The sequence below is a fragment of the Cheilinus undulatus genome, linkage group 15 (assembly GCF_018320785.1).
Source record: "Cheilinus undulatus linkage group 15, ASM1832078v1, whole genome shotgun sequence".
NCBI lineage: Eukaryota > Metazoa > Chordata > Actinopteri > Labriformes > Labridae > Cheilinus > Cheilinus undulatus.
Window position 1 is genome coordinate 12,460,936 of NC_054879.1, and position 26,978 is coordinate 12,487,913.

The 26,978-nt window shown below is 39.9% G+C and overlaps 1 protein-coding gene across 10 annotated transcripts in view; it reads right to left on the reverse strand.

Moving 5' to 3' along the window:
- tns1b (tensin 1b) overlaps nt 1-26,978 on the reverse strand; it is a 319,315-nt gene that overhangs the window by 70,670 nt on the left and 221,667 nt on the right. For all 10 annotated transcript variants that reach the window (XM_041806332.1, XM_041806324.1, XM_041806328.1 and 7 more), the window contains 9 exons: nt 23,006-23,055; nt 14,332-14,503; nt 11,509-11,559; nt 11,296-11,418; nt 8,579-8,643; nt 7,108-7,191; nt 4,324-4,436; nt 4,183-4,243; nt 1,656-1,731 (listed from right to left, as the gene is read on the reverse strand). In XM_041806332.1, the coding sequence (XP_041662266.1) occupies nt 1,656-1,731; nt 4,183-4,243; nt 4,324-4,436; nt 7,108-7,191; nt 8,579-8,643; nt 11,296-11,418; nt 11,509-11,559; nt 14,332-14,503; nt 23,006-23,055 (795 nt within the window). The remainder of the gene's footprint in view (nt 1-1,655; nt 1,732-4,182; nt 4,244-4,323; nt 4,437-7,107; nt 7,192-8,578; nt 8,644-11,295; nt 11,419-11,508; nt 11,560-14,331; nt 14,504-23,005; nt 23,056-26,978) is intronic.

A 26,978-nucleotide genomic window follows, 5' to 3' on the forward strand; every position in this document is an offset into this window, starting at 1 on the left:
AATGACTTTTGTATTCCTCCTGTATCGTTGCAGTTTGGGAGTCACGGTTTGGTGCAAGCAGTCACATGACAAGTAGGTCTGGACCATAAAAATAAAAATAAAAAATAGAAAAGTGACAAGTATTTACCCACCAGCCTTAGTGGCAGAAATGCTGGCAAATGTTTTTTAACTGCTATTAAACCACCAACAAAGAAGAGGAAGTAGCCAACATATCAAAACACACAAAGAAGAAAAGTTGGCTTTTAGCGAGACCTGCTGCCCCTCTCTCCTTCAACACAACTCAGCATGAGAGAAATGAAACTTAACACTACAGGTGCAGTTACAGAGGACTCAACTCAATTAACCTTAAGAGCATGTCTTTGGACTGTGGGAGGAAGCCAGAACACCCAGACCGATTGTGCAAACTCCCCATAGAATGACCCTGTCAGCCAGGATCTGGCTCACCCACAGAAATGGTTGGGCCACCTGAAAGGCCCACTAAAAGATGCCATTTAAGAATATCAACGCATGCATACTGGATCTATAGCATTAGCACTAACCCCCTGGTTATTTGCCTCCTGGGCTTTAATGAAACTTTGGAGCAGACAGATCTTAGCGTCGCCTTACACAACAAAATTACTGTCCTTGTCCATTGGGCCCACCTGCAACATTCATTTTACAAAAAAAAAAAAGGGCCAAACCATTTTAAGATGAGCGGCTTTACAAATTTGAAAAAGGCAACAACAAATAAATAGCGCTCTTGTTGCTTTAATGAGTAAGAGTGGGTATTTAGGTTTAAGATAAAAGCTCAGCATTGCTCAGATTAAGGGTGAACCATATCTTTCTAATTTCCATGGACCCCTACATAACTCTGGACCCCAGAAAGTTCTACCCTTTCCCCCCTTGTGGGCAGCCTTTGCCAGGATAAGAACCTGGAACTTTCCTGTGAGATGACAGTACTAAAAAACCTTTAAAAACATATTGAAGCTTATTTGACTATTCTAAAATCAAAAAATCTCCATGAACCCTGCAACATGGGAAAACGCCCCTCAACTAGAATTAAAAACATCCATCTCACCCGCAGCTCATTTTAAGTGTGATGCTGAAATAGTACCCTGAGTATTACAGACCCTGTCGGACAGGAAGAACCCGGCCGTTTTGACGTCATAGTTTCCAGAAAACATATTGTGTGCTAATGAGGGTCTATAAAACTGAGGTATAGGAACAAGTCCAACTGTCTTCCCCGAGGATTTTACGGCCCTAATTCTTCTGTGAATGATACTATAAACTGCTACAGCACATGGGTTCTGTATATGCAGCCAAAGTCAGTTTGGAAAAACCAACAGGATTCCCTCATTACTAATAAACAATGAAACCTATGTAAAGTCTGCATTTCTGCAGCTGTTTTCATTGGCATTCTAACACCAATTGTCATTTTACATTCATTTATTTTCTTTTACTTTCTGGCCGGCGTAAAACACTGGAGCAAATAAGACAATAAACTTTATCTGGACTTAGCTTCACACTTCAGAGTTAGCCAATCGACACAACAAGAAAAAATGTTCTCCAGCTGTGTCTTTACATTCTTGTTTCCACTTTTCAATTTACAGAATCTGATAGAAATACCATATTTAGATCAAACAGATATGCTACTGCAGTTTCTGTGCTTTTCTTACCAGGATGTCGCCTTTCAGAAGCAGCCCAGGTTCAATGGTGATGCAGATGCTCGTCTGGCTGTCACCCTGGACATTACTGTCAAAGAAAAACCCACAACATGTAAGAAAACATCCTTTCCTTCATTATCACTGCGGTTAAAATGTTCACAATGCAATCAAACCCTCAGGAGACCTATTTACTTTCTGATATTGCTTGTCTGAGTTTAACAATGTGCACATGATCATCTACAGACAATCCCTCCATTTACTTGAACATCCAGCACAAAGCGTAACTGCGGTGCAGTGCAGGGCTAATTTTGGGTATTAGTGTCTACATGATTGTGTAAGTGAGGGAGTCAGATCAAAGGCTGGGGAGTGCTAATGGTTATCATGTGAGAGAAAGTGGGAGGAGGGTGGGCTTTTAGGGGTTGACAGTCCGGCAGTCAACAACATTGTTTCACATGGAGTTATTGTTCATGCTGTCAGTGTGTTTATAGAAGCAACGCTGTTATTCAGATGGAAATAATGGCAACTGTTGAACCTTGTTTCAAACAGTATCAACTTTAAACTCTTGGTTTAAGCCCATTAAGGCTGAGAGGGAAAGAATAGGAAAATACAGTTTGGAGTTTAAAACTGTAAATATCAAACCTTTATAAATGAGGGATGTACAACATTGTTGACATGATACAGCTATTATTAGACAATGTATAGAAAATGGTATAAAAGTGGCAAAAATTCAGAGATAATTTTTTTTTCATTTCTTAATGTATATATTCAGGAAAAAAAGAACTGAGTTACAGTACACTGCAAAAAACCCTCCAGTGTTTATATTTTCCAGTAAAGAATCACAGTAAATGATACATTTTTAGCTCAAAGAAATATTTTTTGAAATCAGAAACATATACACACAAGATCATTAAAGTGATAAGAGACACTACTTTGACCACAGGGGGACACCAAAATCAACACAAATGTAAGCCTGTCTCACATCAATCACTGCTGACTGAGATTTACTACCGTATTATAGCTAGTAGAAGCAGTGACATGGAAAAAGATGCCACGTTAATTTCATTGACTAAAACTGTGACTGAAAATGCTCGTCAACAGCCTTTTTTCCAAGAGGAGCCTAGATTAAGACTAGCCAAAAATAGATATTTGATGACTAAAACTGAGAAAAGTAAGAATATTTGTCTGACACGACTAAAATTAAACTAAAATGTAATTAAGTTTTCTTCAGGCATCCATGATATTTCTCCATTGTGCGTAAAACTGTCAAAATACAATGCATCTGTAGTTATTCTTCCTTTCAGCTGTAGAAAGTAGGGACCCTAGGTTTGGCAGGTGCATAGAACACACTATCATTATTTGGTACCAGATTCAGGAAGGAGAATAAATGCTTGGACTAACGTTCGCATTTTAAATGGACCAAAACTAGACTAAAACTATAAAGGGTAGAAATGACAAAAATGTGATTAAAATGCACTTAACATGAAGACTAAGACTTGGACTAAAATTGAAAATTGCTGTAAAAATTAACACTGAAAAGATGTTGCTAAAAGGGCTACAGAGCTACATGGAAATTGAAGGTTTTTGACTCCATTAAAACAAATACAAATCACACACAGTTTGAACTGCTTTCCTAATCATCGCCTGCCAGCTCCCACAGCCAGTCAAAGCTCTTTCTGTCAACACAGCGGTGTTTTTAATACTTCTCACTAATCCCTGCTTGCTTTAATGCTGATGCACCACACTGCTAATGCTGGCAAAGCTTAACCTCCTCCACCCCAGCCTCCTCCTTTATAGCATAACGCTTGCTGCACCCTCATATTCAGATTCATGCTACTATCTAGTAATTGCTTTTGAAGTAATTTTGAAGTATTCAGTATGCATTGTCATTAATATGGTTATCCATATGAGGGTTTGTAGCTATGCGCTGCAGAGAAGTGAAAGCATGCTGCTTGGCTAACTTAAGGAGCATCTTTTGAGCAGAGCCAAGTAAAACTGTATATCCATTATTCAATAAAACGGTTAAATGTATGACGAGAGTGTCAGTGATAACTGAATTGTTTTAAGATGGCGTTAATGTTGCCGATTTGCCCGTCTCACTTGTGAGTATTTCACATCTCCCTCCCCTCTAGCCTCACCTCATCCCAAAACAACAGCAGTGAAGCACAGAATCCATTATTTCCTGTCTGGCCCTGAGAACCAGCGGGGTCCTCTGACAGGAAACCCCCGCAGGCGTCCACACAGATGCCTGTCTGCCTGTTTCATGGGCTCTCCACTAACAAATAATAATAGAAGTGATTGAGGGAGCTACAGTGGGGAAACAAGAGCCTCGAGCTGGGGAGGCTAGCTAAATACAATAATGTGAGACGAGCACAGAGAGGAAACTGGCAAACGGGACAGTGTATGTGTATATTGGGGGGGCAGGGGAGCTAAGGGAGAGGCTATAAAGGAAAATCAGGGGTTTTATTATTGGGCCATTACGAGCTAGCTATCCCTGGAATCTTGTAAAAGCGCTGGAGTGTGAGCGTGCTTTAAGACTTACTAGATCCCAGATGTGTAGACGGGCTGCATGGCCTGGTAGATCTTGAGAAAGGGACGACATCCTGGTAGATGACATTTGAGAGTGACTTATTTGTGCAGAACAAAAGATGTTATGTAAGGGATATTAGTGGATGAGTCTCACCTCCTTTGGACTCAAAGTTGGGGATGCCGTGCATGATGACGTGGTGCAGGAAGAGGGGTTTGTTGTTGATCTTGATGTGTCCAGAGAGCAGGCCGCTAAAATACTCCACATACCTGAGAAACACAAGACACAAGCATGTTTCTGCCAAACTGCATCATGATTCCGTTCTGTTTTACAACAAAAAGATCAAGTTTAATCCTGTGTTCATCACAACAAAGAGATACAATCTTGGCTTTGACCTCCAATGAAAACAATGAATGTTTTTAGCTTGTCAGCCTGGCCTGACGTGTGAGCCAACATGCTCCTTGTTTTAGTTAAAACTCCATAAACTTATTACTTTCAGGCTGCATAAAACATTGTTACATTGATGGTGGTTCAAAAGCCTGTGTCTTTTGAAACTGGGTTGAGAAAAGTTGAAAAACCCGCAGAAAAATAACCTGGAATCCTCTGCAGATCATCATCAGGATAACCATTTTTGTTTTCCCACCATTAAATTCCAATTTTATTTCTTTCTGATTCAAGAAACTGCAGGCAGCTTTAATAAAACTCTCATAAACTAATTTCTAATACGAAACACGAAGCACAACCAGCAGTCAGACAAAGCTAGAAACAATCTGTTGAACATACTGGAATGTTTAACTGCTTTATCAGAGTAAGAATCAGCTTTATAAGCCAAGCATTTGTGCAATGGATGCACTGAGGCATCAGCTGATCATTGATTCTGGCCAATATCAGCTCTGCTCACAGACATCAACCTATCAGTAAATAATTCACTTCTCACTGATGCCAAACCTTGATGTTTATCTGTTATATTTCCTCATTTTAATGCTGGCAGGTTAATATATCTGCTGATTCAGAGTACAGGATTTTTTTTTTTATTGGACAGAGAAAGTCATCCGTCTCAGAGGTCAGAATAACTGCCAGAGACCAGTACTGACGTGGCATACCACCCTTAGCTGGGTCAGGCCAGGACCCCTGCCCCTTCTCTCAGGCTCTGACTGGATCAGGCTCAAGGGGAGTCAAAGAAATTCCATCAGACAAAGAAACAATTAAGGATTTGGATGAATAAAAACAACACACAGAGTAAGCAGATTGCTTATTTACACATGTAAAAGACAAGGCTGCCCATATAGAGGGATAAAAGGAAGATCCCTCTGGGGCCCCGCTAAATGGGGGCCCATGGAGGTTAGCAAAATCATGATCCATTGTAAAGTTAAACTGTGATAAACATATCTTACTTTTACCTGAATAATAATCACTCTAATAAGAGCAACAAAAATGACTAACTAAAGAAGAAGATAGTACCGCAACTTTAGTGGAAAAATGATAACGGAATTAAGAAATGACACGAAAATGGGTGAGAATATGCTAAAGGGGTTAAAAGTGGTAAAAACAATTGGCAAGACTTGGTTTATAGTTACAGAAAAGGTCAAAAGTGGCAAAATAGGGGCAAAAATTAGATATATGTGGCAAAATAGGCTAAGAGTGGTCAAAAACAAAAGGGTGAAAATGAGATAAAAGTGGAAAAATTTTTAAAAAAAAAGGAAATTTGAATAAAAGTGGCAAAAAGAGGTAAACAGTGGCAAACAAAAGGGAAAAATTGGACATAAGTGGCACAAACAGGTAAAACATCACAAAAATGTGGTGAAAATTTGATCAAAGTGCAAAAACATGTAAACAGTTGTAAAAATTGCAAAAAATTAATGTAAGTGACAAAAAATAGGCTAAAAGTGGCCAAATAAAATGGTGTAAATGGGATAAAACTGGAAAATCTTGATAAAAATGGTATATTTGTGGCAAAAATAGGTTTAAGTTGGTAAAAAAAAACAGGTAAAATAGTGGCAAAAATTTGATACTAGTGGCAAAAATAGAATAAAGTGGTGGAAATGGGATAAAAGTGGCAAAAAGAGGTAAACAGTGCCAAACCTGAGGTAAAGAACTGTATATAAGATGCAAGAATAGATAGAACATCACAAAAATGTGATGATAAAAGTGGCAAAAAGACAGTGGTAAAATAGTGGCAAAAGAATAGGTTAAAGATGGTGAAAACAGGCCGAAAGAGAGGTAAACAGTGGAAAATTAGAGGGAAAATTATAGACAAATTGGGTATTAGCCACAAAAACAAGTCACAAAAATATGGTTAAAGTTTATTAAAAGTGGCAAAAAGAGGTCAACAGTGGCAAAATAGTGGCAAAAAATAGATTAAGTGGTGAAAACAGGCTAAAAGAGGCATAAAGATAAAAGAAAAATGGCAAACTAGAGGCAAAAATATATAGTTGTGGCAAAAATAGGTTAAAAGTTGCAAAAAGTGAAAAAAATGGGTCGAAAGTGGCAATACAATTGGTGAAAATGGTATAAACTGGGCAGAAATTGGTGTGAAAAAAGTGAAAAAAAGAGTTAAAAATAGCTTTAAAAAAACAACTTCAATGTCAGACCCAATAATATCTTGGCACAGTTTTCAGTGCCAAAATGATGTATCAGATAGCCTGGATGCTAGCACCAATGCTTCTGATTGTTAACATTAATAAATCCCAAACAGGGAGGGCCCACTCACAGGGCAGCCCTTGTAACAGATGCTAAAAAGAGCCAAGTATAATATATATATTTCAATATATATATATATATTGAAATTTGGTAGAAAGACACTGGTTGTTGTTTAAGCCTCTGTTGTACCATTTTTATCAATTCACACAACCTTCTCTTTCAGCAAGAGACATATATCTGTGAGGAAGTTCGCTGTGGGGTCAGACTTGTACCAAAAACAACGAGTGAGTGAAGACTGACCTTTTCTGTGATGGCTGTCCCACAGGAAGCACTTTGTCTTCATAGAAACGCTTCATGGCAAACCTGTCCAGAGCCTGGTCAGCACTGTGCACAAACACAGAGGTTTCATATAGTAAAAACACTCAGAGCTTTTACGTAGTTATTCAGCTTGTCAACCGTGAACAATTAAAGCTTGGTCATGCAACATTAGGGACGTGAAAAGCTTGGAAAAACATGACTTGTACTGAAAATGGCTGAAGGACACCTGTGCATTTTAAACCAAAACCATCTTTCAGCATTAGTGCACAGCTTCAGGATCAAATTAGACTCAACATTTCCATATGGCAGCTGTCACTGTGTGTTTATGTCCGGACTTTCTGCTGGTCCTTCACTTTTTAAAGTGACTTCAGGCCAGATTTAAATGGCCCTGCAGGATAATGGGATTAAAAAGAAATCTAATACTTTTTATGGACTAGATCATGTTAAATATTTTCATGGTCAATCTTTAAGCAACAACAGAGAGTCACATGCTCCTCTGAGTGTTAACAGTTTACATCTTTGTAACTCAAAGTCCTTCTATTTTGGCAAATCTAAATCAAATCCAGTGAGAATACAGAAAAGGCTTGCACCTATAATTTGAGTCTCATGATTGAGGGACTATTTGAGCTAACTCTGTGCTTTCTGCTCATAATTATCATATCAAAAACTTCCCCTGAAAAAAATCCAAATAAAAGCTTTGTTCTCTAATCTCATGCTTCAGCCCTCCTTCTATTTATCAGATCTCCGTCTGTAACAGATGTGGGTTTCAGTCTTGTGATAAACAAAGACGGTTTATCCTGTATTTCCCTAAAATGTCTCCCCTTTTCTATTTACTTCCTCCAGATTCATTCTTTCCTCTCCCCAGAAAGAAGACTCTTCTCTTTGCCTCTTTTCTTTCTTGCTGAAATGATTTTTTGCGGACTTTGCCAATAATAGTGTCCACAAAGACTTTGAAAATATTTTTAGAAAGTCAGATGCTCATTTACAATGGTTATCATCTTGTGCGGCCAGTTTTTTCACAAGCTTTAACAACACTACAACAGCTGGAGGATTCTCTATTCTGCTAAATGCTCTCTTCAAGTTAGTGTCTAACCATCCTGATGCATTCAGCTAGGATATGCTTGCAACAATCCTTGTTTTTGCAAAAGCTTTCACATCACGGTAGAAAAAAATGCGGTCAAAAATGTTAAACTGGACTTTCTATCTTCAATTCACTGGAACATTTTTTTTTATTTCCTTTTTTTGAAAGAAGGAGTGGACTTGTTCAGAAACAGGGATGATAGAGGAGTGAGGAGTGCAAGAATGGAGCCACATATCAGACTCATACTCAAACCACACACATTGAGGAAGAGAACTTCTGCAACCTCACTGCTATACCATCTGCACCCCTCAGAGTAAGTTTTAATATTTCTTTCCATGTGTCATGCAGGTGTAAATGTGATGATACACCTACCTTGCTGATATGTTGCTGTAATGCATGTAGGCCGCCACCACCACTCCAGTTCTGCCTCTGTTACCCTGAAAAAGAAAAAAAAAACACACAAATTAAAGATTCAAAAAGCTGCAATTTAATATTCTAAATGAAGATTTTTGTCAAAAATATCTGAAGTGGAGATGGCCTGATCTGGGTTTTCCATGGTGAAGTGTGGTGAAGCTGCATCATGTAATTTTTCTATATTTTTTCTATTCTTACATTTTTTTCAGTAAAAAGATAATATCCATGTATGCGTAATATCCATCTATGTTTTAATCTTTCCATACCAGATGAACAATAGGTACAGGCATGTAAATATCTATCACAGATCCACAAACATTATCTACCCTAACTTTGCAAGTGTTACAACCAAGACTATTGATGTTACAATCAACCCCGTCTCAGGGGTTAAGAGTCAAACATAAAAACAAGGGCTGTCGCATTAATCACCATTAACTATGATCTACAAGTGGTGCATTCATTTTTTTTAATTGTGATTAATCGCACGCTTTATGGTGCTTGAACAGATGTTGGTTAAGCTACTGCAGCATCTCTCTGCATCCACAGTGATGTTACATAAGGACACCACTGCTCCTTAATGACTCATTTCACTTTAAAAACTCACAGACAGCTCAGCAGACAAGTCAAGAGTCACCTGAACCATGTCTTATAAAACATTCACCTTTTTTATTGTCACTCATTTTCGTAGTAATCCATAAAAAGTCACTTATTCAATGGTTCAGTCTTCAATCTAACTATAAAAGCAGACTCACTAATCTGTGAGTCAATCACCGTTAAAGACAGTAAAAGGATTTAAAAAAATGACACATAGACAGTTTTAAATGCAAAAAAGTGGAGTTTTTGAATGTGATAAAAAAGGTGTAGTAATTGTGATTAAATACAGAAATTCTGGGATTCTGATCTTTCAACAGCCCCAATAAAAACACAACTCCAGGGTTAATTTGTGGTAGAGATGTGTATGTTTGTTGTGTAATGACATGATCATTGTAACTGAAATTTGGTTTGAATTATTGAGCCAAATCCAAAAAGTATCAGCTTGTGCCCCAATCTCCCCTACAAATACACCTTATGGTGCTGTTTTTGTGGAACAGAATTCTCTTTTCAGAGGAAGAAGTACACCGTGGAGGCAGGCAGTGCTGGGCTCTGCTTGACCTGGAAATGCCTGGGGGTCGCAACATTACTGAGGGGTCAGGTCAGGGTGCTCTGGGTTACAAGGGTGTCTTCATGCAATACAATTAGGAACCAATTCCAAGAATAATTATGGTCTTTAACAAGTAAGCAGCACGTTTGTTGTTGCTTTATTTTATGTATGAATGAATGGGCTACAGCAACACAACGGCAGCTTCCTGGTACAGTTCCTTCCACATTAAGACGCATTTTGATGGCAACAGTAAAAAAAGTTGTCTTTCACAGTGTTGACTTAAATGGGTTTTCAAAGTTAATAGAGACATTTTAGTGCAAAAATTTGACATTATTGCTTTAGCTCAATAGCATTGTTTGTAACAGCAGTTCTCAAAACTAGGCTCTTTTAAAGTTCATTCACCCCGTTTGTAACTCAGACTTTCACACAGTTTATGTAGAGATTCCACGCCAATAATGATGTCACTGGGGTTATTTTTTTTTTCATACGTGAGAGACCTCTGAAAGAAACCACGATTCGGCTTCAAGTGCCAATAAAATGTGTGTAGTACCCCTTTAAGACTTGTCTGCAGTAATAACATCAATTTTACTCATAAAAGCTGTAACATTCTGTATGTACGTGACTATACGTGTGTTTATCTGGTAAACAAAAACACTAGATGGAAATTTAATGGGCAGTTCACGGAGCTGAAGTCATGATACTGTGGGGAACAAACCGGTCATATTTTACACATCCATCAAACTTTAAAACGAGGGTCACGGTGGAGAAAAAGCGCGTTCCACATTATAAATATCATGTCCACTTAAACAGTGTGAAACCCCTCAGAAATGATTTGTTGATACGAGGGAACCCGACACGGTCTGCTTCCTTAGTGACCAACCACAACCTCCAAACCCACACACTCATCGCCAGTATTACTCAACTCCATGAAAAATAACCCCAGTTGTCATGGCAGCCGACTTGTTTGTAACCTCCCTGTGGGAACATCCTGGACTGAGGCCCACCGCTCGAGGATCCCATGGTTAAATCTGATGTTGCAACAACCCGATCGGACTCACAGAGGGGTTAACGTGAAAATGATTAGCTATTCCATCTGGGACTTTGGCCTCGTGGTTGTATTCGGATCTACTTTTTATGGTGTGTGTCGGCATACTGAGGAGCCAGATGAGTGTGGTTTGCCACAAGAGGATAATATTATGCAAGTAAATTTAGGCAACAACAGCAAAATATTGGTCAATTCAGTTTTTATGGTATAGTCAAAGGTTAATGGATAAATAAAAATGAGCAGCCATGATGAGAGGCCGGCCTGACCCCTTTAATTTGTGTCTTCCTAGCCCTCATGCAGCACAGCCAAAACCATACAAGCACACAAAGAGAGGCACAAACACTCCACCCTGAATGTCAGTGTTTCACTTAAAGAGGGCGTCATTACTGACACAAAAACCAGCTGCAGCCTCAGGGAGAGGAGGGTGTCCTGATAGGAGCCTGAGAGCACCCTCTACTGTCCACACATTCCCTCACACCATCCTCTCACCTTGTTGTGTATGACCACCACGTTGTGGCTGTCAGCACTCAGCCAGGTGTCCATGGCTTTGCAGATGCTGCAGATTTTATCCAGAGCGGGAGCATGGTGGTCAGGCCAGCCAAAGTCCAACACCTGAGAGGGAGAAATACACTCAGATTAATCATCATATTAAAGTCAGCAAGATAGATACTCACAATATGCAGAGATGTAACTTGAGCTTACCTTTGGATGAAGTTGGCCGATGTCATAACGCTTCTCACTGAGGTTGAAGAGCTAAGGATGAAGTCAGAACAAACATTATAGCAATGCTTCTGGTGGTACATTGTAAATCAATAGAGAAGGAAAAAATCTGATGTGCTTCTTACTACCAGTGAGCCGCCACATTTACACAGATTTACCTTTTCCTGCCGCAAAAGGGTTTCAGGTAGGATGACCAAACTAAACCTCCAAATAGAGACACTTTCATTTCATAAGCTCATTGTACACCGGTGCATCTCAATAATTTATAATAGTCTGGAAAAGTAGTTCAATTTAAAGTGAAACTCATATATTATATAGCTTCATTATACACAAAGTGAAAAACATAGTCTTGATTTCTTTAAATGTTGATGATTTTTGAGCAAGTTGATAAAAAAATCTGTATCTCAAAAATTTATAACATTAAATGACTAATTTAAAAAGGATATTTAATTCAGAAATGTTAGCTTTCTGAAAAGTACGCTCAGTTATATGCATTGGTTTGAGCTCCTTTTGCATAAATTACTTCATCAATGCAACATGGCCATGGCACTGCTGGGGTGTTATGAAGCCCAGCCTTTCGCTCGTCTGCATTATTGAGTCTGGTGTCTTTCATATTGCCCTTAATATTTCCCCAGAGATTCTCTATGGGGTTTAGGTCAGACCAGTTGGCTGGCCAATCAAACACAGTAATACCATGGTCGGCAAACCAGTTTATTGTAATATTGGCTTCACTGTGAGCAGGTGCCAAGTCCTGCTGGAAAATGAAATTAGTGTCTGATAAAGCTTCTCAGCAGATGGAAGCATGATGTGCTCTAAAACTTCCTGGTAGACAGCTGTGCTGACGTTGGACCTCATAAAACACAGTGGACCAACACTAGCAGATGGCATGGCACCCCAAACCATCACTGACTGTGGAAACTTTACACTGAACCTCAAGCAACGTGGATTCCCTGCCTCTCCTCTTTTCCTCCAGATCCTTGGACCTTGATTTTCAAATTAAACGCTAAATTTAGTTTCATCTGAAAACAGGACTTTGGACCACTGAGCGGTCTTTTCTCTACTTAGCCCAGGTGAGACACTTATGACATTGTCTGTGGTTCAGGATTGGTTAGACACTGGGAACAAGACCCTTGTGGTCAATTTCCTGGACCTGTCTGTGTGTGGTGGCTTTTAATGCACTGACTCCAGCTTCAGTCCACTCCTTGTGAAGCTCCCCTAAGTTCTTGAATCTGCTTGTGTGACAACCTGTTGCCTGTGCACCTTTTTTTTTACCACAGTTTTCTCTTCCAGCAAACTTTCCATGAATATGCTTTGATACGGCCTCTGAGAACAGCCTGACCTTTCAGCAATGACCTTCTGTGGCTAACCCTCCTTGAGGAAGATGATAATCATTGTTATCTGGCTAATAGTCATGTCAGCAGTCTTCTTCATGATTGCAGTTGTGTGCACTGAACCCAGGGTATATGCAGGAATCTTGAAGTTAATTTTAATACCTTTTTAAGACTTTTTCAAGACCTTCTCAATATTTTTTAATACCTCACCGCCACTTCAAGCCGTAACCATTTACATCAGTGATATTTGTAACTTAACAGTTTTAGTTTGTGATAAAGACTATAGACCACTACGATACAACAAAATTCAAAGAGGCTGGGATAGTAAATCTTTGTGCTTCTGAATTTCCACCCGTCCGCCCGCCCACTCTGGCGCTCTCAGAGACAATTTATGAACGCACCTACAATAGCCTAGTTTATTATGTACTTGTTCATCTTTGTTTTTTAATAAAAATGAATAAATTCACACACTTTTACGATGTTTTTGGGACTCAAACTCTTGGACAGCTAATTCAGAAAAAATACTTTCAAAATTTAAGACTTTATAAAGTTGTGATAAGACTTTTTAATACTTTTTAAGGGTCTTAATTTTCCCAAAATTGATTTATCACCTATCAATACTTTTCAAGACCAGAGTGAGAGAATGAAGGCTCAAGAAACCTTTGCAAATTGGACTTTTCAACAACACTAATATTTTTAGGTAGTGGATTTTAGGTATATGTAAGCTGTGGGCCACAATCATCAAAATTAAAACAAAAAAGTTTTGAAATATTTGCCTTTATATGAGATTAATCTAGAAATTATGGAAATATTGCTTTCCAAATCAAGTCACAGGGAAAAAATGAACTTTCAAATGATATTCTATTTTTTTAGATGCAACTGTATGTAGAACAAAGTTTGGCATCCAAGCAATTTGAATTTGTACTTATGGTGAAAAATGTACCCAGAATGTCCCAATTTAGCAGTAGATAGTCCACTACAGATGGATCACTTGTGAAGAATAGAGAGTAGGAAATTGATGCATAATATTGGACAATAAAAAAAAGCAATATGTTTCACTCCTCTGTTAGAGATCAAGGATGAACTTAAGAACTTAAAGTAATCACTGAAGAGACCCGAATCCCTTTGATGCCCCAGTGCACTTCAGAGAAGTCACTGTACATAAAGTGGACCTCAACTGCCACTGCAACCTAGCTGCACAAACCAAATAAATCAGCAGTTTGGGTCATGTAAGGTACTGAGTGATGGGACTTCAGTCTGGCATGAAGTAACAGCCTTTTACCAGTTAACAGCTGAATGAAAAGTACAGATTCAGCTAAAGATAAACATAACAAATCTGTGTAGAGAGAGCTTCTGATCAGCTGATCTGAGCAGATCCCATGATTTCATGTTCCTGCTATGCTATTTGCTTCATTTATTTTGAATTTTAATCACTATCCTCAGAATCAACCACATGTAAACAGGAAAACCCTACCAGGTAGTTGTGTCCGTGTTTGGAGCGCAGCATGGAGGCGACCTCCCGCAGGTTGGCGGCGTAGCTCTGCTCCTCCACGCTGCTGGGGAAGGAGACGGAGATGATCCTCTCTGTGATATAGACCAGGTCCAGCTCGTAGTTCTCCTCCAGGGCTTGCAGCAGACTCACACTCCTGCCAGACACACAAAGAAATATTAACTTAGCAATTTAACGGATCAAAACAGAGGAGACAGAAGAAGATAGTGAGGAATATAATACCCAGAAGTAATGCTGCATGTGATCTTCACATGCATGCTGGTGTTTTTCAGTTCAGTTAGAGTGCATGCTCTTCAATTACAGTCAAGATAAAGGTGGGTTCAGACTTTTGTTCATTTGGAAGGTTCTATCCATGATTTCCCCTGTTGAAACTTTAGCTTGCGCCTTTGAATTAGTTAAATTATCTAAATCTTTTGCTCTCAATTTGTGGGTTAGGACCTTAGAGTGGGTTGTGAAGCTATTTTCAGTGGGTAGCAGATGTGTGCCTGGTATTAAGTCTATGTTGTGCCTTTATTTTGAAGGCTATTTCTCCAGCTCTTACATCTTGTGTTCAATCTCAAGTACAAAATACCTCATTTTCCATTGAAAAGATTTGGCTGTGACTGAGAAATTTAAGAAATTGTTTGCTGTTAGGTGGATCCAAAGTTTGGTTGAGACAGCGATTTCAGTATGGCGGCCACCCTAGATTGGCTTCAAAATCTGTTTGGGTCCCCCTGTCCCCAGACGGCTGACGTTGCACAGGGTTTGTCCAATTCTTAGCTGCAGTTGAAGTTAAAGTATGAGCTTATCTCACAGCCTGAAAATCCTCTCTAAAAAGATCTAAATGTTTGGAAAAACTGCTTTATTTTGAGGTTTTACCATTAAGATTTTCAAGTTAATTTATACCAGACATCTGTGGAAATTTGGCATGCAGTTACACTTCAGGAATTCTACCATCATCTGCCTCTCCTGTGTCTGCCAGACTTGTCTGAAATGTTTTAACTTGTGCTTCAAACCACCGACTTCCAAGGGGGGATCCCATTTTTAGAAGGTCACTAAATTTGGAGCCAAACATATAAAGCTGCTTCTTTATTTGTCCGTCTTGCTGAAAGACATGATTGTTCTCGATGCACCAATTTCATCTCACAGCGCTCTTCCCCAAGACAACAAGAAACAAATATCCTAATATGGAAAAGGCATCATACAGCACAAGTACCACATGCACCATGACATCATTAAATCCCAGAGGGGCTTGAAATCTCCATTAAATTGTGCGCGCTCCTCTCTGCATTAGACACATGTTGTCTGAGAGGAAGACAGAGCAAGGGGAAATGGATTAAGTCGATGAACATGCCAGATTATGTTACGGCACACAGACCAAACATAATGTCCAACCATTGGTGGAGGAAATAACGTCAAAGTCAGCTGAGAATTGTTTTGACCGTGGCTGTTTTTTCTGGAGTCAAATCAGGTTAAAAATCTGAGTGTTGAAAAGAAAGCAAAGAAGGCATGAATGAAGAACAGTTTGTCCAAAAGAGCATTCAATTCTGTGTCAAAACATCTGCTGATTGATTTTAATTAATGCCGTCTCAAACTTCTCAATAAAAACAGAAAGAGAGCAGATGCTGCTCCAAAACAAGCAGGCAGTGTCTATCAAAAGCCTCTGACAGCTTGTGAAGCATGAACCATTGCTGTGATGTGCAGTGATTTCCATCCAAGTCCAACATTTGCTTCATTATCATCTTGGTTTACATCAAACAGAAGACTTTGTAGGATTGCTGATGAGTTTTTGGAGCAATGACAGATGGCTCATCTAAAGGAATCTTCAGACATAACTGGAAATGTACTTATTTGCTTTGCCTTGCTGGGAGTTACATGAGGACATCCAGTGCAACCTTTTCAGGAGACTTTCAGTGGCACCGTGTAAGCAGTAAATTTGCTTAGCATAACAACAAACTACAGTGAAGAAGCTAACTGGTGCCTGCTTTCTGCTAACTTCCTGTGCCGTTTAGTAAATAAATAGTCCCACACTTGAGCTCCTTACATTGCTGTGTTCACTTTTTTTTTAGTTTTCTCATAGACGTCTAACTGACACATCAAATAGACTGTTTCACATATCCAATACCTGGGATATGCCTTACATTCATCTGGGAAAGAGCCTATTCAAAGGGTTTAGGAAGGACCTTTCAAAAAATTCTTGAAGGTGGGGCACACAGATGGTCGGGTGGTTTAAGGTGTGCACCATGTACATGGGCGGCCCGGGTTTGAATCTGGCCTGTGGCCCTTTGCCGCATGTCTCTCCCCTCTCTCATCCCTGTTTCTGAGTCTATCCACTGTCCTCTGCTATCTAATAAAGGCATGAAAAGGCCCAAAAATAAATATTTAAAAAAAAAAAAAAATCATCTTGAAGGGTGACTGGACGAATGTTCAGTCTGTCTCATTCATTCTGAACTCAGAACTGGACTCACCACAGTTGCCTAAAGGCTGCTAAAATTTACAGAAGTTGTTGTAACAAACTCATGCTGATGCAGGTCAGGAGAGGGGTAACAACATCTTCACTGCCAGGAAAAGTTTTCAGTGCTGCTTTTTTTTTTTGATAAAGACATAAATTGCAATTCAGATATTAGTGCCGCTGTAGCTACATCCACGCCAATCCCTCCACTAGCAGCCATTATACACCGGCTTACAGAACAACTAAGCCACGCCAAAGCCAGTCAAGAGGAGGAAAAAATAACTTTTGAGGTAAAGAGCCATAGAATGTGACATGAATCCACTCATCCTTTGTAGCAAGCATTAACCTTTTTACTTCATAATGTACTCACACATGCTGGAAGCAATAAAATCATGGAATCATGTTAAAATAAATGACAAATCAACCCCAATAAGGCAAAACAATGCTTTGACGCACGTGAACTTGCAGTCCCCCTATGATCTCTGCCCATTTGTTCAAAGCTGATCAGGGTTGCACTATGTTGTGCAGCACTATAGACACACCACTAATGTGGGAGGTCGCTTGCCTTCACTCAGAGCCAAACCACTGTATGTGGAAATTATGGGTGAGACTAATCTACGTGATGACAGACGTGGAATCTGGCCAATGTAACAGACAAAGAAATGATAAGGGTTCATGCCACAGGGAAAAGAGAGTCTTGCCTGAAAGGTGTTAAACACCAAACACTGGGTTCAACAAAAGTAAGGAGAAATTTACATCTGTTCCCAATGGCCTGTACAATATATATGATGTCGATACAGGATGAATGCCAGTTGATGCAGAGTTTGACATGTTTACCACCTAAACCTATGTTGAAAAGGGCCCAATTTTGACTTTTTCCTAACTTTAAACTAATCAACCAATTGCAATTAAAATTTGTTTGATCAGTTTTAATGTGAGTTGTCAGTAACATACTAGGTGACAACCCTAATGTTATTATTCATTCATTATTTAAATCTATTTAGCCAGGAAAACCTCACTGAGATGAAGAATCTCATTTACAAGAAAGGTCCTGGCCAAGATGGCACAATAACCAAAGACACAGACATATAAAATAGAACAGTTACAGTCATAGAGATACCAAATCCTGAGTCCCAGAGCAGAAAGTCATCAGTCAAAACATCTACAACCTGATGCATCTTCTTCTAATGCTTTCAATCGACTTTTAAGCAGTCAAAGAGACCAGCTTCTCAAGACATAATTTCTCCTGTAGCAGACTCCAGGCTGCAGGAGCAGTGTAACTTAAACTCCCCTGTTTCAAAATGCACTTTGAGAACAGATAGCAGAAGTAAATTTTGTGACAGAGTCACAGAGTGAAGATAGTAGCTTCCAGCCCTTTCCACAGGAACAAAATCACAAAAGTATGAGGGAATCAGATTTAGTAAAGGCTTATAAATAAGGAAACGATGCCAATCATTTAGTCTATGAGTGGTTAAAGAAGGCCAACCAACTCAATCAGAAAGAATACATTGATGAGCTAAGGACCTTAGATTGGTATTAAACCTCAGTGCCCTATGGTAAACAGCATCTAAAGACTTAAGGCATTAAGCACATTAAGATGTTCTGTATATGCATGCATGTACAGAACATCACTGTAATCAATTAGAGGCATAAAAGTGGCAGAACTCCTGTGAAAGATCTCATAATTACAAGTGTTTTTTCTAAATATATACATTTTTTAAATACCGTCTTACACTGATGGCCATTCAAGGGGGGAATATTTTGAAGCAGCCCCTCCAAATTGCCAGTTCAGTACCAACAGTTTCATTATTTATTTTAGAGGAGCTTGGGGGAGATTCTGTTATAGTTGGAGTGTGTCAGGTTGGCCTTTTCCCTCAATTCAAGTCTTTATGCAAAGCTAAGCAAAATATGACCAAAAGCAAAAAAAAGTGACCAGGTGTATCCTACACACACTGAACTGTTGCTTTAATTCCAACTGCTGTTTAAAAGTTTCTAAAGAATCAGTTACTCCCTCAAAAGTCCAAAGTGATCATGTTCTTTTTCTTATCCTCTGCATGTCAAACCATCTGCAGAGAGCGCTGAGATGAAGAGGTTAAAGCCAAGGTGTCTGGACAGCAGCATATTTCCCACATTTGTCAGCTGTGAGTAGCTCCAGAGGAAATTGCTCATATGGCTGGGACAGAGGATCCCTCCTGTAACCTGCTCTGCTCTACACATCTGGAGCCACTCAAACGCTGCTTACTGGAAATTATTCATCACCGCCGATGGAGGAGATATGTCACACATGTCCTCTCTCATGCGAGTCTCACATCTTATTTGGGAATTTTTAAAAGATTGTATCTTTTCATGTTTGTGATTGGAAACTTTTCATTTAAATCACCTCTTTTTCCTCAATCTCATGCTCATTTTCTCCAATTTCAATCTTTCTTCAGTACTTTCCTCATGTGTCTTTTCTGTCTGTTGCTCTTTTCACCTCCATCTCTGTCTCTGCATATGTATGTCTCTCCCCTCTGGGTGTAGTCAGGGCCAATATAGACGCTGTGGTTTGGTCTCGGTCCAGGTCCACCAGCATGCGTTGACCGACTGAGCGCCAGCCTGCTTCTCATCAGCTGAAGAGATGAAGCGATTGGCTTTTTTCTGCACAGGGTGTTTGATGAATGACGCCTTATCTCCTCACGCTCAATTTCAGCGCTGCAGTGATCTCACATCTGCATTTGGACCAACACCAAGTGTGAGCCAGGAATGTTTTGTCAGGACCCCCGAGACATTGGGCTGAAAAATATTCATCCAGATATTTATTAAGAGAAAACGTGACCAGGCAGGACTTCTAATTAAAACACTCAGAGTCCTTCTTGATCCCAGCTTTGATTGGACATACTTCCTCATGGAGCAAACCTGCAATTTCCCACGCTTTGCAGGATCAATGATTGGCCCACATCAGACTCTGTACTTTGATTAATCATTTTCAGCAATGCACTTAGCTAGTTTAAAACATAGCTATTCTCTGCATTGCATTATGTCGGTAGCCCTGCTGCGCTTCATTTAAGCTCACTCACAACAGCAGCAGAGCACAAACGCTCTGACAACTCTCACATAAACAAACACAAAACTTCCACTATGCAAGATACAGATGAATAAAACAACCAGCCAACGACCTTAAAAGGAAATCTCCCAGGTCTTTAACCGCATCATTGTTTTACTCAAGTTTGGTAAATAGTGTGCAAATAGCCTGCAGTTGTTCCAGATGGTTTTAAGTGTATCTGGGGAGTGTTTCCTGGTTTTTGCCAAATCAGTTGGCCCTAACAGCACCAGTGATTAACATTCAGCTGTGTGCAAACAATCTCAAAAATAAGAATATAAATTAAAAAAAAAACAGAACCTCATGTTTGTCTGTGCATCAGCTGAATATTTGGCATGAATTTGAAAATAATCTGCAGGTGAATTTTGAAATGCCTCTTATTGGAATAAAAGTTTTTTTCATTCGTAAAGGTGCAATCATTTATTTTTCTGCATCATGAATTTATTAATTCCTGCTCCCTCTTGCAGGTTGGCCAGGGTGTGAGGCTGACTTTGAACTCGTTCAACAAAAACAAATAATATGAGTAAAAGTGTTTTTTTGGGTTTGCTCAAGGTTTGCTGCAGAGGGTGCTCATGTTTGCACCACAAGACTGGGCAGAGGAGCAGTTTCATAACCTGACAAGTCAGATCGACTGTTTCAAATATCCATTGCATGAGCACATTTCACATTTATCTGGGAAAGTTCTCATAGAAACCATTTGGGTATCTATGGGAACTTTCAGGGCTTTTCAAAAAATGTCAAAAAGTGACTGGAGGAATGTTTTCCCTGTCACATTGTGACAGGCTAATCAGAGCGACAAGACAAAACAACGCTGTGCACATGTGCTTTTCTTGAGCTGTTTACCGCTGCCTCGAGACAGGAGTGTATCGAGGCACAGATCTGGGAAAGGGTACAGAAACATTTCTGCAGCATTTAAGGTCCACATGAGCACAGTGGCCTCCATCATCTATAAAAGGTTTGGAACCACCAGGACTCTTTCTAGAGCTGGCCCCCAGCCAATCTGAGCTATCGGGGTAGAAGGGCCTTAGTCAGTGTCCAAGAACCTGATGGTCACTCTGACCACTCCTCAGTAAAAAGCAACTGACAGCCCACCTGGTTTGCCAAAAGGCACGTGAAAGACTCTCAAACCATGAGAAACAAAATTCTCTGATCTGATGAAACAACGATTGAACTTTTTGGCCTGAATGCCAAGCATCATATCTGGAGGAAACCAGGCACCACTAATCACCTAGTCAATACCATCCCTACAGAGGAGCATTGTGGTGGCAGCATCATGCTGTGGGGGTTGTTTGTCAGCAGCATGAACTTGGAGACTGGCCAGGGTGGAGGGAAAGATAAATGCAGCAATTTACAGAGACATCTTTGATGATAACCTGCTCCAGAGCGCTCTAGACCTCGTACTGGGACAAAGATTCATTTTCCAACAGGACAACGGCCCTAAGCACACAGCTGAGATAACAAAGGTGTGGCAACTCCTTGAATGTCCTTGATTGGCCAAGCCAGAGCCCAGACTTGAACCCAATAGAACATCCCTGGGGAGATCTGAAAATGTCACCAATGCTCTGCATCCAAAATGATGGAGCTTGAGAGGTTCTGCAAAGAAGAAAGAAGAAGGAGAAACTGCCCAAGCATAGGTTCGCCAAGCTTGAAGCATCATACTCAAAAAAGACTTGAGGCTAACATTGCTGCCAACGGTGCTTCAATTAAGTACTAAGCAAGGCTGTAAATACTTTTCTTTTACCTTTTTTCCTTTTTTTTTCCAATAATTTTTTGTCAGTTTGTCTTTACTGGGTTTGGGGTGTAGAATTTTGAGGTAAAAATTTGTTCAGTCCATTATTGAATAAAGCTGTAACATGACAAAATGTGGAAAAAGTGAAGCACTGTGAATTCTTTCTGGATGCAATATAGGTGTTGGCTAAAATTATTTTGTAAATATCAAAAATCATAAATATACAAAGGTATAGTGTAGCCTCTCAAGCCAGAGCTTTGGCTTCATTTGCACAGTCATGGGTTACAACAACAACAACTGCTTTGCAACAGCTATGGTGACTCTCAGTAAGCACATTACTCTGAAGGCATGTAATAAACTGTTACTAAGCAGGACACTAGCATGCATATCATACAAATATAGAGATAATATGAATAAAATTAGAAACTAGCTCAGTGATTAACCACATGAGCTTAAAGCACAAAAAGAACCCAGCCTAGATGGACCACAGGCAGCTTTAAATCACATCTTCGCTAGCCTGTTATCACTGGATAACACCCGCATTGTGATACCAGAGCAGAGAAGATTAGCCTGTTAATTAGAACTGATGACTAGAGATATATTCCCATTAAGTTTTGTGGAAGGGCAAGGCTTCTTGGAGCTGATGGTGTTTGTAAATCCGGAGTAACAGCAACCATTATGACGAACAGCTAGGAGGGAGGGAAAGATGCACAAGGAAAGGGCAGCAAAACAGCATCTTCATCCTGTTAACTGTTACTCCAGACTCATGGACAGGACTCTCTAAGGACTCACGTTACTGTTCATAATAAGTAAGCATGATTTATAAGGTAATGCGAGTTCTTAAACACTGAATTTACTGGAAATGTCCGTCCCTAGTCAGAGCCCATTAGTCTAATATGATGTGAAGTATTACATAAGAGATAACCATCATATGACTGCACAGACATCAGAAAAGCTGCTGATTTTTCTTTATATGGACAGAAAATGAAACCTTATCTTATATCCGATGTGGAAGTGATTTTATAAATAATATCAGGTCTATTTTGCTCTAAAGGAATCAAACTGTTGCTCAAGCTCGGCACAGCGCAGCATGTCAGCGTGAAGTGTTGTGGTGTCGAGTTTACACATCAATTACACAACATCTGTGTCTCCCTAAGGACTGAGGTGAGAGGGCCTGACACCAAATATCTTTGTGTCCAACAAAACAGCATGAGGTCTGGTTCAATGGCAGGGCACTCTGCTTCACTGATCCCTTGCTTAAATAATATCACAGTTATACCTCACAGGATAATTTAAGATGAATTAAGGTAGTATTTTTTTTCCTACAATAGCTCAACAAGTACATTTAGATATGCTGAAAGAAGCTTTAACAGAAAAATAGAGTAGAGAGGATTCTTACCTGGACGGTCTGCGCCGTGACTCCATGCTCTTTGAGGATTTTGTTGAGCCCTGCAAAATACAAATAAACATTCAGTTTTAATACAGCCATCACATTTAACCACATACTAACTAATCAAAAGTGAAAGGAAATAAAGAAAAAAAAGAAACATTCATTTGAGTCCAAATCTATAAATGAATTTGAGTATTCCAGTTCATAAAAGTATATCAGTCAGTAAATGGCACACCATCGTCACTCATCAAAATCACTCATTTTAGTTTTGTTTTATCTTGTTTCCTCTACCGAAGCTTACAGACCAGAGCAGCTGTTCAGATACACTGAGGCAGAAGGGCATGTTAGCCAAAGTTTATATTGCAAAATAGTGCCAAACACAACAGCTTTCTGGGTAAAAAATGAAATTACATGGAGAAACTATACCCATCAACGGAGCTACAGTATATAGCCTAGCTTTTCAAAGCTACTCCTTATTAAAGGGGAAGCGCACAGTGAAATCTCTGGAGGCTGATCGAACCACTATCAACATGTACCTCATACAGCCCAACCTAAAAAATTCAGAAATATCCCTTTAAGGCATGTTTGAGTTAAATAAAATGAGGATTGGCATAGCCTGTGCCATGCTGTAGATGTCCTTGTACATGATCAGGACCACAGAAAAGTACTCTATTGTAAAAAATAACAAAGCTCACACCTTTAGGTCTGAGTAAGGGGTGGATCTAGCTACTCAACTTGTGGGTCGGGACCCAAAGTGAGTCGCGGAGCTCTTTTCTGTGAGTCGCAAATGTGTTCCTGCAAGCAAAAACTGTGCCAAAACATCCATGATCTTGATTGGTGATGTGTCATGTTCTGTAAGAAGCCAAACTGAGCTTCCGTTCATTAGATAAATCCAACTGGTTGAAAAATATCAGAAATTTTGGTCACAACTTTTCATTAAGGATTGAATGGCAGGTCCTGAAGCTCTACCATACCACCCCAGCAGGTAAAAGGGTTACCATGAGCCTCTGGTTGTGCTGTGGATGTCCCAAGGGTCTTAAACCACCAGTGGTCCCCAGGCATACTAAGCAAGTGAGAAAAGGCCAAAAAGGACAAAAGAAATGCTGTCGAGCTTGACCTTGACTGATGAGTGACAGACATGTGTGTCGGCATGTGTTGAGCTTGACTGGCCACTCTTGTCTCCCTCTCCAGCCCTGGGTTGTGGCACATTAGGCTCTTGATGGATCCTTAGTGACCCACATGCCTAAAATGCACATGACTATATTTCTACATCTTATTATATTTTTGTAATGTGTAGTTTTTCTTTGATTACTTTTTTGTTTTCATAACCTGCTCCTGTAGCGCCACTATTTTTTTCATCCATAAATTCAGTCAGTCAGTCAGTCAGTCAGTCAGCTATCAACTAGCCACACCCATCCATGTATCCATCTATGCATCCATCCATCCATGCATCCATCTATGCATCCATCTGTGCATCCATCCATCTGTGCATCCATCCATCTGTGCATCCATCTATGCATCCATCTGTGCATCCATCCATCTGTGCATCCATCCATCTGTGCATCCATCCATCCATCCACCCACCCACCCATCCATCCATCCATCCATCCATCCACCCATCCATCCATCCATCCATCCATCCATCCATTTATCCATCCATCCATCCATCCATCCATTTATCCACCCATCCATCCATCCATCCATCCATCTACTTTCTTAATAACAATTGATGTAAATGTGGCACTCTTGTCGATCGACTCTTGTGATGAGTAAACTGTAGACCTTTTTATTGAGAGATTTTGCAGTATCATTGTTTTGGAGTCCTGTCATTATGCTAAGGTTGTTGTTTACATTCCTCCCTCTTTTCTGTTTTGGAGCAAAAGAGCCATGACATGTAAACAACACTGACTAGCACTTACTCAGGCTCAAGTTTGAGGTTACAGAGTGAGCTAGTGAAGAATAGCTCAAAGTGGGCTAATGAAGCCCTCTTCTAGACTTCTCTAGATAGAGAGTAAGGTAGATTAAAGAGTGAACAATTCAGACTCCATCAGTAATAAACCAGAAATCGCTATAGAAAGAAGGCTGACTGAGGTAAAGTTGAACCAGTCCAGTCCAGAATAAAAGAAAGCTGCCAACACTTTGAAACCAAATCTGATGCAATAAAAAGGGCTATACTGATTTGGACTCTTGAACGATGCTATGAGGTACCGTGTGAGGACGCCTTCACATGGCGCCCTTACTGATCAGAGCACTGAGGCCCTCACAGAGGAAGTGTGGCTGAAGGTGATTGACTGCGTTTGGCTCCAGTCAGCCTCCCCTTCTTCGCCTCCCCCTCAGACCAGCTCCAGCAAGAGGTCAGAGGTCATGTGGACTGTTCTCTCCCCTGTGGTGTTTGGGTCACATGTACTGAGGAGGGGGCTGGTATCCATCATCGCCCATTAGATCAGACTGGCTGGCTGAGCAGAGATGTCAAGAGCAGAACCGGCCTCTGTGGATGAGTTTAAGTCTGCTCTGCTCTTCTTATAGACTGTCTGTCAGTGAGCACATTCAAAACAACTGAGACTTCATCCTGCATGTTTGAGACCACCTAAGCCAACTCTTTATGGGACAGAAGATGACATCCATGGATTATTCTGCTTCTAAATATAAGTTTGTGATGCAAACCACCAAGGTCCATTTTCAGGGTGTTTTCACGTAAGACATTATTATTTTGTGTGATTGATCCCTACGCCCCTTCACCCTGTTGGCATGCTTTCACATTTCATTCTGTGCCCAGGCACATTTGCGTTTTCATACAGTCCTATTCAGTCCCAAATACAGTACGCTTGTGTTCACATTGAACAAACGACCCAGAGTTCAGGGTCAAGTGTATTTGGATCTAGGCCCGGGTCCCTAATGTGAAACCCCCCTTGGCATTCAAAGTTTACAGCCTGTTATACTGACGCTCCTGCATCCTTCAGCGTATAATGACTCAGCAAAAGCAAGAGAGCAAAGACTTGTCTGACACCATTAACTGAGTCAAATCTGGTTCTCCTCTACTGATGGTTCATTTCAGTGACATTTAGAGGTCAGGCTTTTCCGATGAGAAATGTTTTTGGTGTCCTGTTTTTGTTTGGAAATGTTCAGCGCTGTAAAAAGCTAACTTCCAATCTAAAAGTTACAAGATTTTATTATTTGAATTGAGTCTGCAAACCCAAGGTTTGTAGCTGTGCAACTAATCTTGCATTCTGCATTCAAGCATTCTGACAATATTCCCAGATTTCATCTTTGTGTAGGCAGTCTCAGACTGCATAACAGCACAGGTGGAAGATCAGTGTTTACGTCTGCAGCTGGTGCAATGTCCATGTCATGTCAGTTTGACTGTTTTTAAATCAATTCTAAGCTAAAGACTTGCAGCAAGCATAGAGCAACAGGTCCAAAAGCTGACCTCTTCTGCACAATAGAAAAATCTCTTATTGAATCAGCAGTGAGGTAAACCAAATGCCATGGTTAACTCTCTGGGGTTTTATGCTATTTTTTAATCATTTGGTCTCTCCTGGACTTTTTGTCCTAAAAAGCTTGAAAAATCATCAACCCTGTGTTGCACAGTCAAGCTCTAAATGACCATTTTTTTCAGGACAATCTGGGCTTTAAGAATATGTGTGCTGCAGTAACATCACTGGACTGAAAAAAAGGTTTTGGGACTAAAAAGACATGAAGAAATAAACAAAAATTAAAACTTAAAGATTTTTATCTATTTCTCACAGAAAATTATAATTTCCAAGACTTTTTTTTTTATCTTTTTTTTTTTGCACAAACTTGTTCTCTCATCTGTTGGGGACCAAAAAGTGAAAAACAATCATTCTGTGACAAAAGTCTTCAAAATATTAACAATTTTCCAAAAAAAAAAAAAGTCCTTGTGTTGGCTGAATGTGAACCATTATTTAAAGCAGTTCCTGTCTGCAGTGACACAGAAGGCCACATCACAGGATCTCTGTCTCTT